The sequence below is a fragment of the Triticum dicoccoides genome, chromosome 2A, assembly GCF_002162155.2.
Source record: "Triticum dicoccoides isolate Atlit2015 ecotype Zavitan chromosome 2A, WEW_v2.0, whole genome shotgun sequence".
NCBI lineage: Eukaryota > Viridiplantae > Streptophyta > Magnoliopsida > Poales > Poaceae > Triticum > Triticum dicoccoides.
Genome location: NC_041382.1, coordinates 583,781,460 through 583,804,122, shown reverse-complemented (window position 1 = coordinate 583,804,122; position 22,663 = coordinate 583,781,460). Strand labels below are relative to the sequence as shown.

At 44.9% G+C, this 22,663-nt stretch overlaps 2 protein-coding genes across 3 annotated transcripts; one reads left to right on the top strand and one right to left on the bottom strand.

Moving 5' to 3' along the window:
* Window positions 1–264: 264 nt before the first annotated feature.
* Window positions 265–6,653, top strand: LOC119355513. The gene is made up of 6 exons (XM_037622326.1): window positions 265–463; window positions 547–614; window positions 1,181–1,424; window positions 1,866–5,513; window positions 5,887–5,947; window positions 6,235–6,653. Exons 1-6 carry the CDS (start codon window positions 313–315, stop codon window positions 6,365–6,367), a joined length of 4,305 nt encoding a protein of 1,434 aa, XP_037478223.1. The 5' UTR covers window positions 265–312; the 3' UTR covers window positions 6,368–6,653.
* Window positions 6,654–6,765: 112 nt separating this feature from the next.
* On the bottom strand, window positions 6,766–11,429 carry LOC119355514 (uncharacterized membrane protein At3g27390-like). Of its 2 annotated transcripts, XM_037622327.1 has the most exons (11): window positions 10,916–11,429; window positions 10,450–10,771; window positions 9,500–9,608; window positions 9,213–9,405; window positions 8,979–9,115; window positions 8,485–8,773; window positions 8,275–8,381; window positions 8,037–8,190; window positions 7,634–7,832; window positions 7,303–7,543; window positions 6,766–7,218 (listed from the first exon to the last, which is right to left on the bottom strand). In XM_037622327.1, exons 2-11 carry the CDS (start codon window positions 10,547–10,549, stop codon window positions 6,969–6,971), a joined length of 1,779 nt encoding a protein of 592 aa, XP_037478224.1. In that variant the 5' UTR covers window positions 10,550–10,771; window positions 10,916–11,429; the 3' UTR covers window positions 6,766–6,968. The 2 variants fall into 2 exon arrangements, with proteins under 2 accessions (XP_037478224.1, XP_037478225.1); XM_037622328.1 differs by lacking the exon at window positions 10,916–11,429 and having other exon boundaries at window positions 10,450–10,901.
* Between the last annotated feature and the right edge of the window lie 11,234 nt (window positions 11,430–22,663).

The following is a 22,663-nucleotide window of genomic DNA, read 5'->3' as shown; positions in this document are numbered from 1 at the left end:
GAGAGGTGCGGGAATCGGGTGGGGATGACCGGCGGCAAAGGTAGGAGTAGACTCTCGACGGCGGCGCCGCCAGAGGACAACGAAACCCTAGGGAGGGGAGGATTTGTTTAAGCCTCTTTATTATTATTCTTAAAGAAAAGAAATTTTCCGCCTCTTTATTTTGGCCATGCGCGCCCTTCCTAAAAAATCTCCAGTAATTTCGAAATGGTTGGCCTATAACCTAAAGCGCACCCTCAAAATACGCCACTTCTCGTCTCTCTCTGCCAAACCCCTCTCCTCCCCTCTCTTGCTGGCGGCGGCCGCACCCCAGCAATGGCCGGCCCGCGGTCGTCGCCGTCACCGCCGCCGCCGCAGGCGCGCTCCGCCGACGGAGGCGCCCACCTGTCCCTGTTCCTCGACACCGACCTCGGCACGAACCTCGCCCTGAACGTCGCCGCGGACTCCACCATCCGCCGCCTCAAGTGTACGCCTCTCGTCGCCCCCTCTCCCCCTTTCAAACCCAGACCGAGAGAACCTTATCTGATTCGCTTGTTTGTCTCCCCGCAGCGCAAGTGGCCGTGGAGCACGCCGCCGCCTTCCCCGACCTCGGCCCCGTCGCCGTCAAGTCCTTTCAGGTTCTAGTTTACGGCTTCGATCCTTTTCATGTTTTTACATGATTTTTTTTTCTGGATGTAGGGTAGTAAGCTCCTCATGGTCGCTTATATTTCGTGTATTTTGACATGTACTTTGTCTCGTGCATGGACGGTTCGGTGTAGGTTTTCCAGTGTTTTGTTAGGTGATCAGATGCTTTAGTCTGGGTACGTTTTACTTGATTGGCGTCTGATCAGCTGGGAGCATAGTGCCTCCAAACCCCCAAACCTCAATAAACCCTGCCTCCGAATCAGTGTGTATGGTTCGTCAAACGCCTAATGGAGATTGAGCTAACTAACAATTCTGGTTTCTTTGATAAAAAATGCAATAGATGGCTATCAAAATTGACGAAGTTCATTGAATATATACATGAATTGTGATTTTTGAAAGATGTATATCTTGATTCTGATAGTCAGGGCAACTCATTTCTCCCTTCGTTGTCCTGGACTGAATGGCATGTTCTTCCGAAACTCCATACAGTTAGCATGTGCAATCTGGAGACCCTTCAAAGGGTAGCGCAAGTTTCTAAATGTGTTGGTATATCCGACAGGTGCTACGCAAGGGTGCAATGTACCACCTCTCTGATTCGATGGCATTGAGGAGTGCATTTTCCAAAGTCAAAGCTGGGTGCTTTCTGCATGTCAAGATGGTAGCAGTTGCGACGGACTCACACTACTGCAGAGACGAGGATAGAGGGAGATCAAGTAGAGGTTGTCTTGGAGTTGATATGGACAAATGTCTTATGGAGTTGCCTGCAACAATATCAGGCGGTGTAAATCCTCAAATGCTGGAAGGTATTGAGTTAGCATCCACTGTGGCATTTGAATTGTATTAATTGTTGAGTCAAGTTAGCATTGCTACTGTGTTGTAGTTTGCTTATTGTTGGTTAATGTCTTATTCTGGATATGAGGTTAGCTATTCAGTTGAATTGATCATTCAAGTTTTTGTGTTTCTGAAGCGAACCTTTGTGTCAAATCTCCTGTGTATGGTCAATCTACAGCTCCTTCTCACTCAGTGGAGGCTGTGGATTTCTTTGACATGCTCGAGTCAATATGTTCTTTCTCATGCATATGATTAACCTCTTTTCAGTATGCATGTAAGTTGTTAAAATTTATGCTGTCCGTAGTTGTATCATCTGTTGAGGGATGAGGTTGAACCTGCTAATATTGTTGATTTCCCTTCATATAGTTTATGCTGAGTTATTTTAAAATGTAATAGTTCATGTGCTTTTGTAGGTAGTGAGGAGGCTGCAGCATTGCTTAATGTTCATGCACATGATGCAGTGCCAAATGATGTGCAGCTGTCATCCTCGTCACATCCCAATACGGAAACAAAGAAGGATGCAGCAGTAAGCCTGGCTACTGATGTACAAACAAATTCTGTGGCAAATGTCAGTAGATTTTCAAATCAAAGCAATGCGGCCCTGGTTGGAGAGGAGTTACTTGCAAGAAAGGAAAACCTTCTGCATAGTGTCAAAGACCATGATCTTGGTGTTGTTTCTGGCGACAAGCAAGTGGGGACAAGGGAGGGAACGGTGGGAGAGCTTCATGCACTGGATGATCCCTCTCAGGAAAAGGAGCGCAAAAGGGCTAGAAGGACTGATTCTGTTAACACGTCAGCTGTAGATCGTGTTAGAGAAACTAATGATTACAAAACCAGGGATGTGAATAGCTTGGATAAGCCTTTGTTGGAAACAAACACTAATTCTCTTGGGGTAATTCCAAGCAATTCTTTTCAGCAAGAATCACATGGAAATGCACAAGAGGATTCAATCCAGCCTGAAAATCCAATCATTGCTGGAAAGAATAAGAAAAGGAAAAAACATCAGTCAGTCGCTCCCAAAGATGCCCAGGAAATAACAAAACCATCAGCTGGAACAGTGGAGGTACCAAAAGCGTTAGATGGAGGCCTGCTTCATGAAAACCAAGGGCAACAAGGTGATGGTGTAGATAATGTTGAAATGACTAGCAGAGACAAAGCAATGGCCAGACTATTTGACATGCATCTTCCATCATCACAACTCAATAGTGGAAACCAGTTGGGTACTGATGCTCAGGCAACTACTGATCTAGTTGCTGACAAAAGTAACATCGGTATTGTACATGAAGGATATGGAAATCCGGCAGTTGGAGAGACCAGTAATTCCACTTGCAAAGTTGTAGCTGGTGAAGAAACAATTGCAGAAGGAATCAATGATGAATATCATGATGAAAGAGCAGTTGAGGTAAGCAACATGGAGAAAGGAAGTAAAAGCGAGAATGTCTTGGATATGGCAGATACAGCCGGTAATATTTCTCATGAGAAGAATTGCCAGGAATCAAATAAGGTTAGTTCTGTTGGCCTATCTTCCATGGATACTGCTGAAGCAAAAGACCAGTCTGGGTATAGCGAGAAAGCAGCCAAATCAGATATAGTGTCTACTCAGGGGGACATCTTAAATGACCCTTATAAGTGGCACATCACAAGTAATGTGCAGCGAGGGGATTGTAATGTCATAGAAAATTCAGATGGTGATGGAAAGCTGAAGAAGAAGAAAAGGCGCCACTCGGAGTCTTCAAAGGATGGTCCTACTACTCAAGGTGTGACAAAACCATCTGGATCCATTGCAAATGCTCAGGTGGAGACTGTAAATGAACCAAGCAAGGTGAATCAAGGGGATTCTACCGTAACAGAAAATCCAACTGGTGATGGGAAGCGTAAAAAGAAGAGGAAACTCCGCTTGGAGTCTTCAAAGGATGATCCTTTGACAAAATCATCTGGACCCACTACAGGTGGAAGCTCGACACAACATACAAGTGACGATCCCCTAAATGCAGAGCAAACAACACAAGGCACTATAGGAGAAGCAACGGGTAGTGATTGCAGGAAGCTTGATGGAACCGCGGATGTAGCAGCAACCAATGTGATTAATGAGGTATTGGCAGATTTAGGATGCACAGACAACTTAAGTGGAGATCCAGTAAAGGAACATACTGAAGGTGTTGTTAGTGCAGCCTTACCTCTGAAATATCCAGCAGATAATCAGTCTGATGATCTTAATGATGTTTTGACTGAGAATACAGCAGTGCCAGCTGATGGCAGAACCAAATCCAGTAAGCGTCAGAGAAAGAAGACTTCATTGAAGCATGTTTCTACTGATAGCAGTAAAGATATTCAGTCTTTGGGTGTGCAAGTCAGACAGGTTCCCACAGAGGACTTGGAAGGAGGAAATGACACCAAAGAGGAATTGCTTCTGGAAGGTTCTTCAATTGACGCTCCTGCAAGTACTGGTCAAGTATTACGGCAGAAAAGCAAAAAGTCTTTGAAGACTCAGATTCCTACAATACAGGAAATAAATCATCCTACACATGGACAAGATAATCAGTTCATAAAGGATGACCAGGAAAAATATGTAACTGATGGTGGAACTCATAATGACAAAAATATAGTAGGAGCTCCAACAGAATCATCAGTAGTTCATAAAGATGGCACAACTATCACGCATGATAAGCCTAATGCTCGAAAGGGAAGGAAGAAATCTTCCAAGACTGAACTTCAGAGTCAGGATACTGCTTTGGAACAAGGTTCTGTTGCAGATTTGATGAACTCCAGGGCTCAGGAGGGAGCAGCTATTCCTAAAGGTTCTGCTGGTGCTGTTGAACCAAATGATTCCGCAGCGATTCGTTCTGAAAGTGGCAAAATTAAATTCTTGGACCATTTTAGCCCCAGTGTGATGAATGGCCCATCTGTTTCTGCAGAAAACAATGATGAAACTACTATAAGGGAAGTTAAGGGCAAAAAGAAAAGCAAAAGAAAACCAGATATGCAGTCTCAACGTGCTGGTATTATCGAACCAAATGATCTGCCAGAATCCCATCTTCATACAGATAAAACTAGTGTAGCTGATCATTTTGATACTGGCAATGTGGGTGTGCCATCTGTTTCAGCAGAAAACACAAACAGAGAAGATGGTAATGTGGAAAAGGCGAAGGAGAAAAAGAAGAGTAAAAGAAAGCAGGATTTGGTCAAACCCGAGTCTGAAAACCCCATTGGTAATAATGAAGACACTGATAATTGTTCACAAAATTTGCTGCATTCTGTTGTGCAGAAGGGAGGAATAGAACAGAGCAATGCAAAAGAGAACAGTGATAAAATCACCAAGAATAATAGTATGCCGCAACAGGAGACAGAAGCAGAAAACATTAACAGAGAAGATGGTAATGTGAGGAAAACCAAGGAGAAAAAGAAGAGCAAAAGAAAACAGGATTTGGTCAAACCCGAGTCTCAAAATCCTGATGGTCGTAATCAAGATACTGATACTTCTGCACCGCAGAAAGGAAGAATGGATCAGGGCAATACAAAAGAGAAGAGGGATAAAGTTATTCAGAATAATAGTATGCTGCAACAGGAAAAAGAAGATGCCACACGTGATAGCACTCTTGAAAAGAAGCCCTGCCAAAGCAAGGTTGGTGCTGACAATCAGACTGATTTGCCCATTGAGAAGCACCATGCTTGCATGGGCAAAGAACAAATGAACTCTACTTCTCAGACAAAGCATCATGGTAAGAACAGAAAACATGACGGGTCTATTGATGGGAGGGCAAATGCAAATCCTAAGGTTGTAAGCAATGTTGTTCAGAGCAGTCCCATGAGCCCACAAGCATCAAATGAAAGCACTTATGGCACACCAGCTGTTAACCGATTTAGAGTAGCAGTTCGGAAAGTTCCAAGAAAAAAATTTGAACAGCTCAATGACAAATCCAAGAAGGATACTAGTAAGAGAGGCGCTGGCGCAATTTTCAGTGACACCATAAGTGAAGACTCTGATGAACTATTGAACACCATGGGTGAAAAGGCTGGCAAGGAAAACTCATCAGATGATTCATCCACATCTGCTGACTCAGGTAGGAACATGTAACATGGAATAGGTACTAGCTGGCCAACTTTATGCTGGATTGTATTTGCACTTGTTATGCATTTATTTACTTACTGAATATAACTGCTTATCTTTTATGTGTTCCTCTGCCATGGTGGAACTCATTCCAAAATTCTTGCTTTGCTTTGATAAATTCCCCTTTTCAGTATTCAGTGTATCTCCAGAATGGCACACAATAGACTGGTACTTATTTTAGTATTCTGTTCATAGACATCCATAATCCACGGTTTGTCCTGTGTTTGTTACTCAGTGTTGCTTGCTCACAAACTGTTTTCTGACTTTGCATCTGATGATACACTGGTCTGCCTGTGGAAGTTGGCTAACTGATGTGCATTCAACAGGTATTTCATCCACGGCCTGGGAGGGAAGCGACGTACCTGATGATGAAGGCATTGCATCGTTGTAAGTTCTTGAATCTGTACATTAAAAAAAACTAGTTTGGATAGAACTGCTTGACTAGACGAACTAGTAGCACACTGCAAATGTGAACGAGCGAGCAGGGTGCACATTAATATACTGTGGTAGCTATGTTGTAGCCGTCTTGTATCCCCGCTGGGCATAGATGCATGCACGGTAACGTTTTGGATAGAACTGCTTGACTAGACGAACATAGTCTGATTTTCGCCTTTTACTGGTCTACAATGTTGAAGCTTGCTGAGACCTGAGTTGCTTTGATCCCATTTGTTCAGGTCACAGAGGAGTGACATCAACTCCATCCTCCGAGGCTCCAGTAGCTACAAGAAGGCGAGGCTGAAACCAACCGAGCTGCTGGAGGACACCGAGGTGCCTGATAGCCAGCCTCCAGACAGTCTTTGGGGCTGAATCAATGGACGGACCTGGTGCTTAAATGAACGCGAGTTTCACGCAATTCCCAGTTTTTTTTTTGTGCATTTGTGGATTTGGCTGCTGAACATGTCTGGATATCATGTTAAAGTGAAGTTCACATCTCCAGCTGTATTGAGTTTGTGGTCGTGACAGTCCTCAAAATTCGTCAATTTTGTCCTTTTTGCCGTGTCTATTTTGGTGTCCTGTTGTTGCCTGTGGATGAGTTGACGAAGTTTGTGGAACAAATTAGCCGGTAAGAAATTCGCAGTCCAGCTTTGTTTAATGCCAATTTCTCCTTATGATATTAGAGACAAGTTCAAATGCTAACATTTTTCTTTTGAGTAGTTTGGATTGTGTACCACATATGTCACGTGGTAGTTCAAATGCTAACATAGTAGTGAGATCTTGCAAGATTTCTCATAAATGTAGTCTGCAAAAACCAATAGCAGCAAATTACACAACAAAACTTGCAACAACTCAAGCTACACCTAAGAACGTTCATACTAGCTCATAGCTGTTTCTCTTTTACACATTTTTACAGAGCTGGTCTCTCACTAGCTTGTCAGCTACACAATACATCACCAAAGACTCAAAGCTATCATGGGGTGCGAGCCTTCCTTGTTACTTGTGCTTCTGGATCTTCATCCATGATGTTTGCAGTCTTCCCAATGGATTTCTGGCTAAGCATCCGGGCAATGCCGCCTCTCGACCTTAGCGCTTGGGATCCATTGGCAGGCGCGCTGCCACCCATCGTCCTCTCGAGCTCCGACAAGAGAGACTTCACAAGAACATCAAAACGACGCTTGGATGTAGGATATCTCGATATCGACTTAGTGATTCCTTGCAATCTTGACGACACAAAGCAGGAGCAGGCGGTTTAGCAAATATCAGTGATAGTGTTGAGCAGAATGAAAGAATGAGCAGGGCGGTACCTTCGAGCAAATGCGTCGATTTCTGCTTTATTCCGCTCATTCAGTGATGGCACATGAGGAAGAGTGCCCTTGAGGTTACTAGGCTCACCAACCATCAGGACTCGCATTTTGAGGTATTCTTCCTCTTCTTCTGTGAAATTCTCGGCTTTAATTTGTTCCTTGATGATCATAAGAGGGTCGAAGAACCAGTCAAAGAGAGTGCTTTTAGGCCTATTATCAGATGTAATCTCAGTGCCATCACCTGAATATGTTCCAAAGCAGGTCAGGCTAAGGTAATCATAACACCCCCTTCTGGTAGTGGTGTAACATGAAAGTTTTTATGTGAACTTACTCAAGATTAGGCCATTAGAGTTAGATTTTGCAGATCGAAGGAGTGCATTAAGGATTACATATGCCGGTAAACCAACGTTAAGAACCCCACTGCCAACTTTGCCTGACTTCGTTTCTTGGATGTCTTTCATTGTTATCACTCCTTCATTCACCAAAACCTCTCCCTGCCGCTTGCATTCAGCAAATAAGTGGTCCAGCATCTGCATAACAGCTACGATCGGTTATATGTCCTGATTCTGTAAGTTCAATTATCAAGGAATAGAAAGCAGCAGATAATGACATTTACAAAATTGAATAACCTATTACCAACATGTGCTATTCCTATTGGACCGTACAAAAAGTGAAGCTGGTCACAATACGCAGAAGCATTGTGATCTACTGACGTATTAGCAAGAAAAGATAACCTTGAATGGATTGAACTCATCCATGCTGTTCTTAAATGATGTAACACGGTTTAGAGGTTTCTTTCCTTCTTGGTTCTCCTTGTCGAATGAGCCTGGCTTAGATAGTTGACCACCATGTGAAGAATCTTCATTTTTCTGTTTCCGATATTTCAACCTAGAGAGTTCAAACGTCAGTACAAGAAACCTCAAGTTATTTATGATTTGATCCAAAGGCATGCAATATGGTTTACGGTTATACCTTGGAAAGCAAGATCCCGGTGCCATGTCAAGTACATCATTCGTGTACTCATCAAAGATGGACACAGATGAGACAGCATAAGAGAGTCCCATGACTACAGAGGATTCCTGAGAAATCAACACGAGCAAGGCTCCATGACTTCAACAAGAAAAAGGATATTGCCTAGCATTTGTCACTATATGATAATTTGCTAAGTACAAATTGCCATACCTGGTAAGCTACAACTGCACCAAACAGGCCTAAAGGAATACTAGAGAGGATGGATGCAAGAACAGCCCCCAGTACCGCAAATGGCCAGAGAAGAATAGCAAGACCTGCGAATGGCACACATGCTGTCTCCAGAAAAGGTCCTTCTCTCCCAATCAAATCCTGAATCAGTCGTTTCCACCCTTTGAAGAGCATCACAGGGCACTTGTAGATGGCAATTAGTGTGAACATTATTACATCCAGTATGAGTCCACAAGCAGCAGACAACAACGCCCCGGGAATATCAAGCAATCTGCGGATATATATTTGTACTCAATATTTATAATTCATAATTCTTCAAGGAAGAACAAAAAGAGATGTGCTGCCTAAATACAGAGCACTGCATCTAGGGCTCATTTCTCTCAGCTATGAAGTCAAGCATAAAAGGTGCTAATTTGCATATGTGATGAAGGTCATATAAGTTAAAAGCTAGTACTAGACACAAACAGGAAGCAAACCTTATCTCATATGGCTTTCCACAAGGAGGTGTCTGAAGACGAAGGTCATCCATAATTGAAAAATAGGAGTGGAAAAGCATGTCTTTCAAATCCCTGACCACTGTACAACTCCCAGTAATAGTGCTCCATGTTCCATCCTGCAGTTTTGAGATGGTAGACATGTAAAATATGTTCTAACAAAGCAGGAACGGCATAAATACAAGGAATGGCATGTTTCACGAAAAGAAGATTTACCACAAAGCAATGAACAAATGTATTTTCTTTGCCTTCTCCAACTGCATCGAATGTGGCCATTATCGGTGCTAGAAAGCCATATAATAATCCAGCCAAAATGCTTCCCGGGATGCCAACTATCAACCATAAGATCATGACCACAGTGGCAGCAACAAGAAGTAGAAGCTTTACTACAGGTCCAACCATTCTGGTTCTGCCTTCGACAAAAAGAGGACAAATAATATGAGTATTTAGACGCGTATTAATATGCTTGCTAAGGGTGAAACTGCAGAAGATACACACTTTACCTGATGATGCAGTAGTATGTCCAAATCAGATGCATAGGCCATAACCCAAGAATTAGTGCAGATATTCCGATTGCCATAATAAGGCATGCCCATGGGCATAGCAGAACACCTGTTAGACGGAATAATATGAAATGAGGGGATACGATACATAGTTTAAACATGTAGAAGAATCAAATAAAATGAACTAACAACACAAATAGAAGTATTTAAGGGCACAACACAGCTGCAATTTCAGCTTTTACATACATTGGTCCCCATGAAACTCTGTCATTCATTTGCAAATCCATGGCTTGCATCCACACATCAACAGACAACACGCGACATAATTCAACCGAAAGCATTCAAACGGCACAATAAATTCACAAGGTCACATATGTACCTAACAAACTTCATGGTTCTGTTTGTACAAAATCTCAAAAAAAAAATCCACGAAATCAATAAATATTAAATACTTCTATAGACGAGACAAGGAGAACATTTTCTGACAGGCTCCAATTGATGCTAGTTCTGAGCATACTTTTGTGTGTGAGAAACTACAAGATTTTTCAGGTTGAAGCCCATGTAGTCTTATGGGTGAAAGTGCGTAAGTGCATATCATCTGTCCACAAAGGGTTATTTGATAATTAAAACATAGACACTGTTATCCAATAATGAACAGAGTAAACTGAAATGATACCAGCCCATCAGTTAAAACCAACAACTACTTTTGGAAGCTAATAACTCAAGCCAGGTGAAAGCAATTTGGTCATATCATAACAAAAGCTGGAACAGCATAGTGAGTAATGCCTGTCAGGCATGTACACAAGCAGCAGAGAAATCAAGAGACTACCATACAAGGCAAGGAAATGCACAGCCAAATATGACCACTCCATTTTACTCACACATGAGTAGATGACAGATCAGACTTGCATACCAAAAGGAGCAAGAGAGTAGAGAGACCAGGATGTCACCTTTAATGAGCCCAAGGATGAAGAGGCCGCAGAAGTAGGGCAGGAACTTGATGAAGGTCCAGAGAGACGCCCAGAGCCTGCTACTGCTAGGCGGCTCCATTGGCAAGTTCTTCTTCGGCCTTGGTCGGACTAACCAAGGAGCAGGAGGCCAAGACTTACAGCTTTCCTCCAAAACCCCCCAAATTCGGAGCACCAAGGAGCTTCAGGGGAACCAAAATCCTCCTCGCCAGGAATCCTTGGTCACCCAAACTTGGCAAAACCTTGGGGACAGTTGGGAAGCAACGAGCGAAACCCCAGACACAAGCAAGGCTGGAATACCTTCCTGGGAGGAGGAGTAAGAGGAAATTGCACTGTTTTCAGCAACCGGCGACGAATTTCTCATTCAAACCCGAGAGCAACAACGACATCTCGGCAGAAAAGGAAGGGAGTAAAAAATAAATCAAGAACCAGGCGAGCCCCGACGGACCTGACTGAAGATTCGGACCACCCCAAGACGATGTAGGGAGGGACAACCTAGGAAGGACTAGAGGGCCAGCGCCAGCAAGACGACAGGGGCAGTGGGCCCTCCCTCCGGCGACAGACAAGCCCGTGCCGTCGGAAAGCCTGGTTGGAGTTGGAGGAGAGCCTTGCCGACGCAAAAGCGCAGGGCAGGGAGATAGATGGCTGGGGTCGGGGTGGTTACACCAGAAAATGAGCAGCGAAAGGAACCGCCACGGCGCCCATTGGTGGTGGGACTGGGCTGGCTCGGCTGGATTCAGAAACCGCCCCGGGGGGCGAAGGATCCGATGCTGGGCGGGCTCCGGGGAGGCGGGGAGGAGGGAGAAAGGAGGCACTGCGGTGCAGGCGCAGATTCTTGCTTCCTTTTGGGTGGGGCGCGGGTGCAGGAGGAAGAAGGGGTGGATGGAGATTGCGTCGTGGAAGTGGAAGCCTCGTGCTCTGTTTCTTGTTTAGTGGGAGCTTTTTCGGCTGCGGTTGCCGTGGAGGGGGAGGGGGACGGGGAAGGCAACGGCTCCGGACGCGCGGGGCGTGAGAGAGACCGACGGGAGGCGTTAACACCGACCGTTTACCTGGGTGACACGGTTCATCAGGTTCATCAGGTACTAATGACATGTGGACTCTTTGCCTCTTTCTGCCCGCGATGGCGACGTGTGGACTAGGGTCCTCTCGCGGGTCCCCACGCGCTGATGGTGTGAGCGTTTGACAGATCTAGGGGAATTACCGGTCACTTCAATGCTGTGATCGTAGTGATTTCGAGCATGTTTGGCTGGCTGCCGAGAACTGACTCGCCAACGTTTAACACGCCAACATTTGGTCACTTTCAAAAACTTGCCAAGAGGAAATCACTAGCCCCTCCAATCCAAATTATTTCGCGCAATTTTTGGGAGCTTGGTAAGATAAATTGGTAGTCACAAGTAAGTTTTTGGTACTACTAAACTAAGCAGGCTATTCATTTGAGTGACCCTCCTATTTCTTTTTTAAAAAAGTAAGTTTCTGCATTGCTTCGTTCTTCGTCCAACCTTAGTACATTCTCCATTTCCTTTTTTTGTTTTGACTTTTTTTTTCATCTTTGGTGGGAGATTTTCCGACCGACCTTTTCTGAAAACCACCTCAATTGCCTTCTCTTTTAACGACTTACCAAATGACATTTCATTTTCTTTGGTAAGCTATAATATGTTCTTATCAAATAAAATCTTCTTTTCCACAATCACGTTAATATAGGCAGACGTCCGATAATATTTATATCTTCGTTGCAAGCACGCGTAATTATCTGTTTTATGTTAAAAATAGTTATGCAAATAGAGAATAGTGGGTTAAAAAAACTAAAATAGATGAAATGGTGGGGCAAACGAGATTACTGTAATCTATCAAAATGGCAAATGCAACGTAAATCGGTAGTCTTAGCCGTCTGATTTTAATTGTGTGAATCTTATGGTGGACAGATTGGACAGCCTAGGGTGTCGACTTGGATAAGAGGAAATCTCAGTGCTTATATTTTAGTCAAAACATTGTTACCACTTGTAAGATTTGTATGTACTAGTCAATGTGTACGTGCAATGCACATTAATTTGGAAGTATATTAAGTGCATGCGAATATTAAGTATGATATTATTTGCGTGTTATTATATGATTAGCAGTATATTTGGCATGAAATTAACTGCACACTAAACGTGTTGAGCGCTTAACATTGAAGCAATCTAGTTCGTTGGATTGACATGATTTGATGACCGAGATTAATTGGATCCGCCCCTTTCGGTCTTCTTATATTGGTATAGGTATAGATGCTAGGTTTAGGTAAGGATTGTGGTTATCAGACTATGATTTAGTAAACTTATTAGTTGATCCGACCATACTAGTTAATTTATTTGAAGTTTGTAGGAGCCCTACATTTCAATTAAAAAAAGGGTTGACACAATATAAAACAAGCAAAAGAAATACTCTAGATGCAGCTTTGGAATCTTGAGGGTCACCTCCGACCCTTCTTAACTCAACTAAATGAACAAAAGTTTCTGAATTTACATCATTTTTTAAAATTTAGTTCATCCGGTGAACCAAGGAGGGCAGGAGGGTACCCTAAAGGTTTTAAATTTGCATCCCTAAGAAATAGTTAACCAATACTATTACCGCCACAATGCCAACTAGATAGTTGTCAACAAAACATTGTAGTGTGATAATCTGGTGTTTGCATGATAGATTCGCACTTGGGCCTAAAGCTCTTCATTTAAAAATAAATAATTTATGAGAATCTCGCTCTCCAAATCGCGCATATAAGCTTCAATTTGTTAGTCATTGCCATTGAACCTTCGCCCTTTTTTCAGTAATAGGTAGAGCTTTATCTCTTCTTTTATAAGAATAGAATTGACAAATTAATAATGAAAACTAGCACTACTGCAGGATGCTGCTAACGCGACACTACGATCAGAGACCCTTCGACGAAACTGTGTGCGATGCTATAATCGCAAACGGTGGTGTAAAAAATCCGTCAAAAAAAGTGCAAAACGTTTGTGGAGGATACATCAAACACAGTTCAGATTTTAGTTGCGTGTGCGATGCAGGGCATACGACTCAGCTCAATTAATTGTTTGCGATGAGGAACAAAAGAAACGGGCAGCCAGATGAAGATGTGTGCGATTACAACACACGGTTCACTCGGATGAACTATTTGTGATTAGGCAACACAAAAGAAATGGTCAGCCAGATCAAAGATGTGTGCGATATAGGCATGCGGTTCACTCGGATGAACTGTTTGCGTTGAGACATGAGAACAGAAACGGTTCAAACGAACAAGATGTGTGTGATACGAGGCAAACGAGTCTGTAATAGGAAATGTGTGCGAAGACCGATAACAACATAGACGATTATTGCTAACAAGCCGTGTGTGTTGTGAGCAAACGATTGCTGGTATACAATTGTGAGTGGTTGATGAAAACATCACCGACGGGTTCCATTGTTTAGTTCATGTGCGACGTGATTTTCTTTGTCCGCACAACATTTATGCTCTGTCTACAGAGCATCAACATATATAATTAAAAAGACAGCATTGCATAACCAAATTAAGCATACAATTACACAAGTAACTACACACATAACATTTCCACACACCAAAGTAAGTAATTACATGCATACTAAAGTAGGAGAAACAAAGATCTAATCATCTACTTATTGTTGCGACGACGCTTGCCATTGCTCTGCTTCCGGCTGGATCCCTGGCCGTTTTGGAGAAGGAGGCACTTCCTTATGTCAATGATCCGCTTGTACATGTCGTAACTCGTGTACGCCTCCTTGGCCGCGTACATGACGTGTGCTTTGTCGAGTTTCTCCATCCAGGCTGAGTGCCAGGCATGCTTGTCCTTATTGCACGAATCCTTCATGTCTCTGTAGTAGGGGTCGATGGTGGCCTCGGTGAGGTGAACCAGTGAGTCCTTCTCATGCTTCTTGCTGCCTCAGATCTTGTATTGGCCCTGGATGTCGACAAGATTCTGGCAGGCGATGCTCGAATTCTCGAGCGCCTTTACATCGTTCATGATATCCACCGTAGCGAACATGTAGTGGGGGCTGTTGACAAACCTGGCGAAACACTCGCAAGGCCCTGTGGCCAGGCAGTAGTGGTAGACGAGGACGTGGTGGCGCACACACATTTAGGCGACGGCGACCTTGGGACAAGACCCGACATGAGCGCGGGTGTACTCGAGGTCGAACCCGACCACCTTGTACTTCTCCACGGTAAGCAACAGCTCCATGACGTGGATGGAGTGTTCCACCCAGACCGGGTCGTTGGTGTACACCACCGAGAGGTCCATGAACCTTCTATGGGTGTCCACCACGGCACGCATGGTGAACTGTTGCTCGTCGTCGGCAGCCGCTCGGAGCGCCATTGGAGACGCGCAGGATACCCTCTAAGAAATTCTTGTGGTGGGTGTGCTTCTTACAATGGTGGGGCGCGATCAAGAGGTTGAAGAGACACAAGGGTTAAATGGCCGCTGTAATAAATGGGGGCCGGCCCGCCTATAATCGTCACGTCTTGTCACGACATTCATAGAGGATTCCAGTGCATGCTTGACAACACTGCACCGCACGCGTGGGCTCGAAGAGGCGCCGAATGTATCGTTGGTGAGCCTGTTCCCGCGCTATCGCGCAAGCTTCCCCCCCGACTAGTTTGTCCACGCGTCGGCTAGAAGAGGGACAAATCGTGGGCATTTATTGGCAAAAAGCTTTGTAAAAACGAAGTGTGTGGAATGACTTCGATCATAAGTTTACCCGTGGGTGACGAGGTCAAAGTTACACAAAAGGATGATGATGGACACTCGAGTGCGATAATTAATTCTGCGCTCTACAGTGCACATGGTGAAAGAAACCAACTGTGTGCAATAATGTCGAAGATCATAGTCCAGTTAGCTATACAGATCGTGTGCTGTGAGATCGACAAGGTAAACTAATTTGAGAATGGTTAATAAAATCTAAGACCATTGCATATTAAGGTCAAAATAGTGCTAGCAATATACGAGTCTCATACGATGCCATTTCAACGATTGTACCACAAAAGCACGAGATGTTACAAGGTTCAAATTCCAGAATTATATGGCTCAAATTCGAAGATTACAAGGTTCAAACTGATATTAGAAATGAAATTCAGCTCATCAGCTGCAAACACTCGCGCTCATTCGCTGAACATGGATATCAGAGAGGTTCAAACTAATATCACCGCTTCTATGTCTGGTTTCGAAACCTCACAATTTTTGCAAAGGAGTCAGCCACTGAGAAGTCATGTATGGGGTTGAAACGATGACTTCCGATTACTCTGTCATCTGAAGTTCCAAAATGAAATTCAACATTTTTGGAGCCTACTCCATTCTGCCGCAGGCGCCGGCTGTAGCGACCCGACCTCAGACGGTCAAGTCTCTGTGCTTAAGTGTCATCCCTGGATCGGTATTGCTGACACACATAGTACTCGAGGATTTATAATAGAGTTCAATAACACACTTATTACATCAAGTGTCTCAAAAGAGTACTTATTACAATAATATGGCTGAAGGCCATCTAAATAAGATAACCGCGGAAGCATCGAAGATAAATGAGTCCATCCAACTCCACGGCAATACTGAGTGCATGAAAACGACCTAGCGCATCCTACTCTTCGTCTGAAAATTCTGCAACATAATACGTTGCAGCCGTGTAGGTGAGCACATGGAATATGCTGGCAAGATAACACTATAGATCAATGAACAAAAATAACTATCACAACATGCATATATGGTTGGCGGAGGCTCTATGGTTATCATTTGCATAAAGCTAGTTTTTCCCTACAACAAAGGAATATGTTTTATTTAACTACAAAGTTTGTTGAAAAAAATATTGAGAAGGTAACCCCAACTCAATCCCAAAATTAAAATTAATAACCCGACAAATTACTTAAGTAAAGTGATGAGATCAGCATAATAATTCAAGTACCAGATACTCAAGATGTCCATAACCGGGGACACGACTAACCATGGTTAGTTTGTACACTTTGCAAGTTTTGCGCACTTTTCCCCACAAGACTCGATCTCCTCCGTTGTATTTCTCGCACTACACGATGTTTGAGAAACGGATGACCGAGACACAATATTTACGAAGAGGTCCCCTTAACCGATAGATAGGCTGGTACACCTACAATTCCCCTACATCTGCTAGCCCATCATGGGAAGGATTCCCACAACTTACTCAACTATGCTAGATCCCATAATGGCTTGTGGCTGCACACGGAAGTTTCTAGCATGAATAGCATTATGATCCCTTTGAGTCTGGGTGGCGAACCATAGGATGATCACACAGTTTCTCGGGATCTCCTCGGACAACACTGGTATATCCCCAGGTGCCCACAACCAATCCACCCAGATGTGTATTAAAGTAGCCACCTTAAGTTCCCTTAATTAATAATAACTCTCACATCTTTCATGAATCTCTCAAACCAATCCACGTCTACGAGCATAACATAGCAGTATAGACATAACATAGTAACACCCAAGGTTTGAATATAAGACAATAGGTTCCTACCTCATCAACTACTTCCCAACACCCACAAGTTATCAAATCCTAATCATGCAATGTTTGAGGGTTGTAACTAATGCATAAAAATTTGGTAATAAAGGGATATGATCAAAGTGTTAATTGCCTTGCCGGCGATCAGAAAACCCTAGAGAATCATAGTAGCAAGCCTCACACTCCGGAAACTCTATCGTGAACAAACAATAGCATACATAAGCACTCAAGCATAAGATGCAAAGGTAAAAACCAAAAGAAAAGATCTAAACAGAAAGTTCAAGTGAAGAGCTTCGACTTGCAAAAAGGATCAATCGAATCGAAGTTACGAAACTCAAACTACGATCAAAAGAAGTTCAAATTCAAATCTGCTTGAAACCAAATTTTAAATTTCCAAAATCATGTTCAAGTTGTTTATCTGAACAGAGGGGATCAAGACAAAGATTTTGGCGTTGGTTTCACTGGATTTGGACAAACAAACAAAAAGTAGTGAGGGTTTGAAGATCAGGGACTAATCTGTAAAGAAACTATTCACGGATAGGTCCTTGGCCGAAAATAACAGAAAAAGAAAAATCTATCGGACGAACATCCGCTAACAAAGACTAACGAATGGATTCGTTCGCTAACAGAACGAATCGGGTGAACGTTCACTAATTAACGGACCCTAAAAATAAAACCGATCTAAAAGAATAAACCGACTTTAATAAACAAATGGACGTGTTTTTCTTTGGTTTTACCGGTTCGGGTGGGATGGACCGGCGGCGATGGCAGCGGCACAGCACGACAGCGGGCGGCGGGGCGGGGCGCGGCAGCGGAGGGAGGCGGCGGGGAGCGGCGCAGGTGGTGCTATAGCGGGCGGCGCGAGGCGGCGACAGGCGGCGGCGGGGTGGCTGTGGGCGGCGGGGTGGTTTGGGGAGAGAGGGGGGTGGTGGCGGCCGACTTGGGGAGGAGGCAAGGCGAGGTGGCGGCGGAGAGGAGTCCGGCTCGGACTCTGGCGACGGCGCGACGCATGCGGGAGGCTGACTCGGTGAGACGGAGGCGCGGCACATGCGGGAGGCGGACTCGGTGAGGCGGCGGCGTTGTGGGCCGGCTGGGCCTCCGGCCTAGTTCGGTCCGACAGAGATTTTTTTAATAAATTCTGCCGAAAGAAAAAAATCCAAAAACAAAATAAATAAAAATCCTAAAATCCCAAAAATAATTTTCACGCCCCTCTCCTAATATTTAGGACAACGTGAACATTTTTCTGGGATAAAAATGCAATTTTCCCCTAATTTAACCAAATAAAATCTCAAATAAAATAAATATTTTTATTTAAAATTAAATTTTCATTATTTCTTGTGTTTTGAAGAAGTCATATTATCTTCTGTCATTATTTTATTTATTTTGAAATAACTGGAAAAATAATTTCAAATAAAAATCACCTTGATCCAATTTATCAAATTTTGAAAAATTAAAAATGGAATTTTATGAGAACCTCCAACTCTCTAATTTGGTCCTTGAGTTGCTTAAGGCCTCTAGGATCAAAATGTCCAAATAAAACCAATTCAAAATGCAAGAATCATGGATGCATATGATGACCTAATGCTTAACATCCAAATTACAGTTCGTCCTGTAGGGTGACGGTTTGCGTTCAGTCCGAGATTTCCGGGGGCGATCGTGATTGGGCTCGGCCAGGCTAGGGTTCTTCATGATCCGCGGCCGTCCAGTCGCGCTGATCGCGACGCCGTCCAGTCCACTTCAACCCTTCTACGTGCTTCCCTAGGGCACGTGGTCGTAAGACACCTTAACCTAGGAGGAGTTTTCGGGGGATTGGGGTGGAGGAAGTTTCGAAGATGGAGGACATGGCCGGGATGATGAGGGGATTAAAGTTGTCAGAGGAGGAGAAGAAAGGAGTTAGGGTTAGGATCTCAGCAAGGGAGAAAGGGAAGGCTTCGGCTATGCAAGCTATTGGCAAGGTTATGTCTGAGAAATTGGCGCACCCGGATGCGATCTGCCTCTCCCATCGGCAAGGTCTGGTGCCCAATCAAAGGGATCAACTGTAAGGAAATAGGAGTAAATCAGTTCCTGCTCACGTTCCACCAGGAATCAGGCAAGCGAAAGGCAATCGAAGATGGGCCATGGATGTTTGATAAGGACCTTATCGTGGTGGAAGATTATGTACCGAGCAAGAGGCCAGAGGACTACGCCCACAATACTATTCCAATATGGGTTAGGGTTTACAATCTACCTCTTGGTATGATGAATGAGGAGTCGGCCGAGGACATTGGGAACATCATTAGGCAATACATGGAGGCAGATACTGGGGTCGACGGTGCAACTATTGGCACGTTCCTTCGGATCAAAATCAGAATGCGTATTGACATGCCATTGATGAGGGGTTTTATCCTGGATTAGGAGGAAGTTGGAGAAGATGGAGACGGAGCCCTGGACCGGGGTAAAGTATCCATGGATAATGGGGAGGAAGAGGAGGACAGAGACTGGTGTAGATTGGAGTACGAATACCTACCGGATTTCTGCTACACATGTGGAGTTATCGGCCATGGGGAGAAGGACTGCGCCATCAAGCTGAGAAAGGGCAACCGCTCATAGTTTGGGAGGTGGATGAGGGCTGACGTAGGTCAATGCAAAGGTGGATGGAGGATCGACTATGGAGGAATGGGAGAGGCTCGAGCGGTCCCCGTAACTATGGTTTTAGCCGGTCGAGCGGGAGGTCTAGTGGTGCAAGCGATAGTCTGTCGTGGAGGAAGAGCGACTCCCGATCCAGTGGAGGAGGGGCTGGGAAGACGGGGGGAGAGGAGGAAGTCACTAGTCCGATAAAAAAGGGCTCCATTCAGAGAGCGAAAGGAAATGCTAGAAAGCTAGAGCTCGGAGAGGGGCAACTGGTGCTACAGGCGGGCTCATCTGAACAGAAGAAGGCGGCTCCCGTCGAAGGTCCAAAGCAACTACCAGGGGGGACGGGGCCCGTGATCAACAGCAAGTTGGCGGTGGTGGTTAGCGATCCAGGGGTGAAAGACATAGCTGCTGGCGGGAAGAGATACAAAAAGAAGGGAAGGATAGAGTATTGGGAGTAGGCGGACAGGAGGTGGTGACAAATCTAGGAGGAAAGAGGGAGAGGATGGATGAGGATGTGGAGAGGGAAGGCAAGAGGGAAAAGACTGATGCAGTGCCTCAGGAGGTGGAGCGAGTGATCGAGTCCACGCCTATGGCGACAAATGACAATACATCGGCCGGGCTGCAGGAGCAGCCCCGCCGAGAGCAATGAAACTCATCGGTTGGAAGTGCTGGGGGCTCGGGAATGGCCCGACAGTTTGTAGCCTTCTCGATTTGGGGAAGGCGGAGGAGCCCGATGTTCTGTTCTTGGCAGAGACAAAATTGACGGAGAAGAAGTTGGATAGGTTTCAATGGTCTTTGGTCCTGGCCAATATGACTGCTTGGAATCCAGTCGGTCGAAGCCGAGGCGTAGTGCTGTTCTGGAAGAGGGGGGTGAATGTATCCCTGAGGTCGCATGTCCGAAGACATGTGGATGTGGATGTGATGGAGGAAGATGGTCGTGTCTGGAGAGTTACAGGGATCTATGGTGAGTTTGAAGTGGATCGGAAAGTGGAGACTTGGAAACTTTTGCGCATTCTTGGCCAGCAACATCAGAACGGTCGCCCATGGCTATGCTTGGGAGACTTCAACGAGATACTGACTTATGATGAGAAGATCGGTGGTGCAGTCCGACACCATAAGTACATGGACAACTTCAGGAGTGCTCTGGAGGCATGTGATTTGTGTGACTTAGGTTTTGAAGGGGACAAGTTCACTTGGAGAAACCACAGCAAGCTAATTGACACCTATATTTGTGAGCGTCTTGACAGAGCAACGACAAATGCCGAGTGGTGTGGGTGGTTCCCTGAATTCACTGTCACTAACGGTGCCCCACGACACTCCGACCACCGGCCTGTCATTGTCAACACCCAGTGTGCCAGTATAAGGAAGAATGGAGGTGATCGGGGTTTTAGGTTTGAGGCATGGTGGCTTAAGGAGGAAGGGTGTAGTGAGGAGGTGCAAGGAGCGTGGGAGGAAGAGTGTATGAAGGATAATGGAGATGTTACAAATGCTTTGAAGTGTGTGGCGGGTAGGATGAGGAGGTGGAGTAAGGAGGCAGTGGGAGAGTTGGAGGAAAGATTGAAGTTCACACAGAATAAGTTGGAGATCTCTATGAGAGCGCCGGTTTCGGAAGAGAAAGTAAGGGAGGAAGCGAGGATGCGGTGTTTGCTTGAAGAGTTGGAGGACAAAAAGAACACCAAAGCGAAACAATACTCACATGTTACTTTGTTGCGAGATGGGAATAGAAGCACAAAATACTTTATGGCTGTAGCTTCATCAAGGAGGAAGGCGAATAGGATAAAAAAGTTGAAGAAGGAGGATGGAACGGAGGTGGAAGAAGGAGAGGAGCTTAATAACTATGTCTGTTCTTTTTTCAGGGTCTCTTCACCACCACCGGTGTCAACCGCCTACCCAAGCTAATCAACAAAGTTCAACCTCGGGTCACTAGTGCTATGAGGGCCATCCTGGAAGCTAATGTCACCAGGGAGGAGGTCAAGGCGGCGCTCGATCACATTGGGGATCTAAAGGCTCCTGGACCAGATGGCATGCCCTCGATTGTCTACAAGAGGCACTGGCATTTTATGGGAGACAAAGTGATCGATGAGGTCCTTACAGTACTAAATGGAGGAGCCATGCCGAAAGGGTGGAATGACACAACTATTGTCCTCATCCCTAAAGTTAAAAATCATCAAAGGATCAAGGATCTACGACCGATAAGTCTTTGCAACGTGATTTACAAACTGGTCTCCAAAGTCATTGCTAACCGCTTGAAGCTAGTGCTCCCAGACATCATTTCTTCGAATCAGAGCGCCTTTGTTCCTGGTAGGATGATCACCAATAACGTTCTTGTGGCGTATGAGGTGTCGCATTACATGCAGAATAAGAAGAGGGGAAGGAAGGGATTGCAGCAGTCAAAGCGGATATGAGTAAAGCTTACGATAGGGTCGAATGGGACTTCCTAAGAGCTATGTTGAGCAAGCTGGGCTTCGGGACAAGATGGATCGATTTGGTCATGACCTGTGTGACCTCAGTACAGTACCAGATTAAGGTGAACGGCGAGCTGAGAAATAGTTTTCCCCATCCCGCGGTCTTCAGCAGGGTGACCCGGCCTCACCTTATCTGTTCGTCATCTGCGCGGAGTGTTTATCGGCCCTACTGCATGACACGGGAGCGACGGGCAAGATTACAGGCGTCAAGATTTGCCAGCAGGCTCCGTTGCTATCACATTTGTTGTTTGCGGATGACTCAATGTTGTTACTAAAAGCGAAGCAGGAGGAAGCGCTTGAGCTCTGGCGTGTCCTGGACCTGTACGAGGATTGTTCGGGTCAGTGCATCAACTTAGAGAAGTCTGCTCTTATGTTTAGCCCGAACATGGAGACCACTGCCAAAACTGCTGTCAAGGACGCTCTGCAAATTCATAGCGAGAATTGGAATGAAAGGTACTTGGGCCTCCCAGTTCATGTTGGAAAATCAAGAAGGAAAGCATTCGGTTTTTTCAAGGGAGCCATGGCGGGCCGGGTATACGGCTGGAAAGAGAGATTGATTGCCAAAGACGGGAAAGAAACCTTGGTCACGACCGTGGCCCAAGCCATCCCCACTTTTTCCA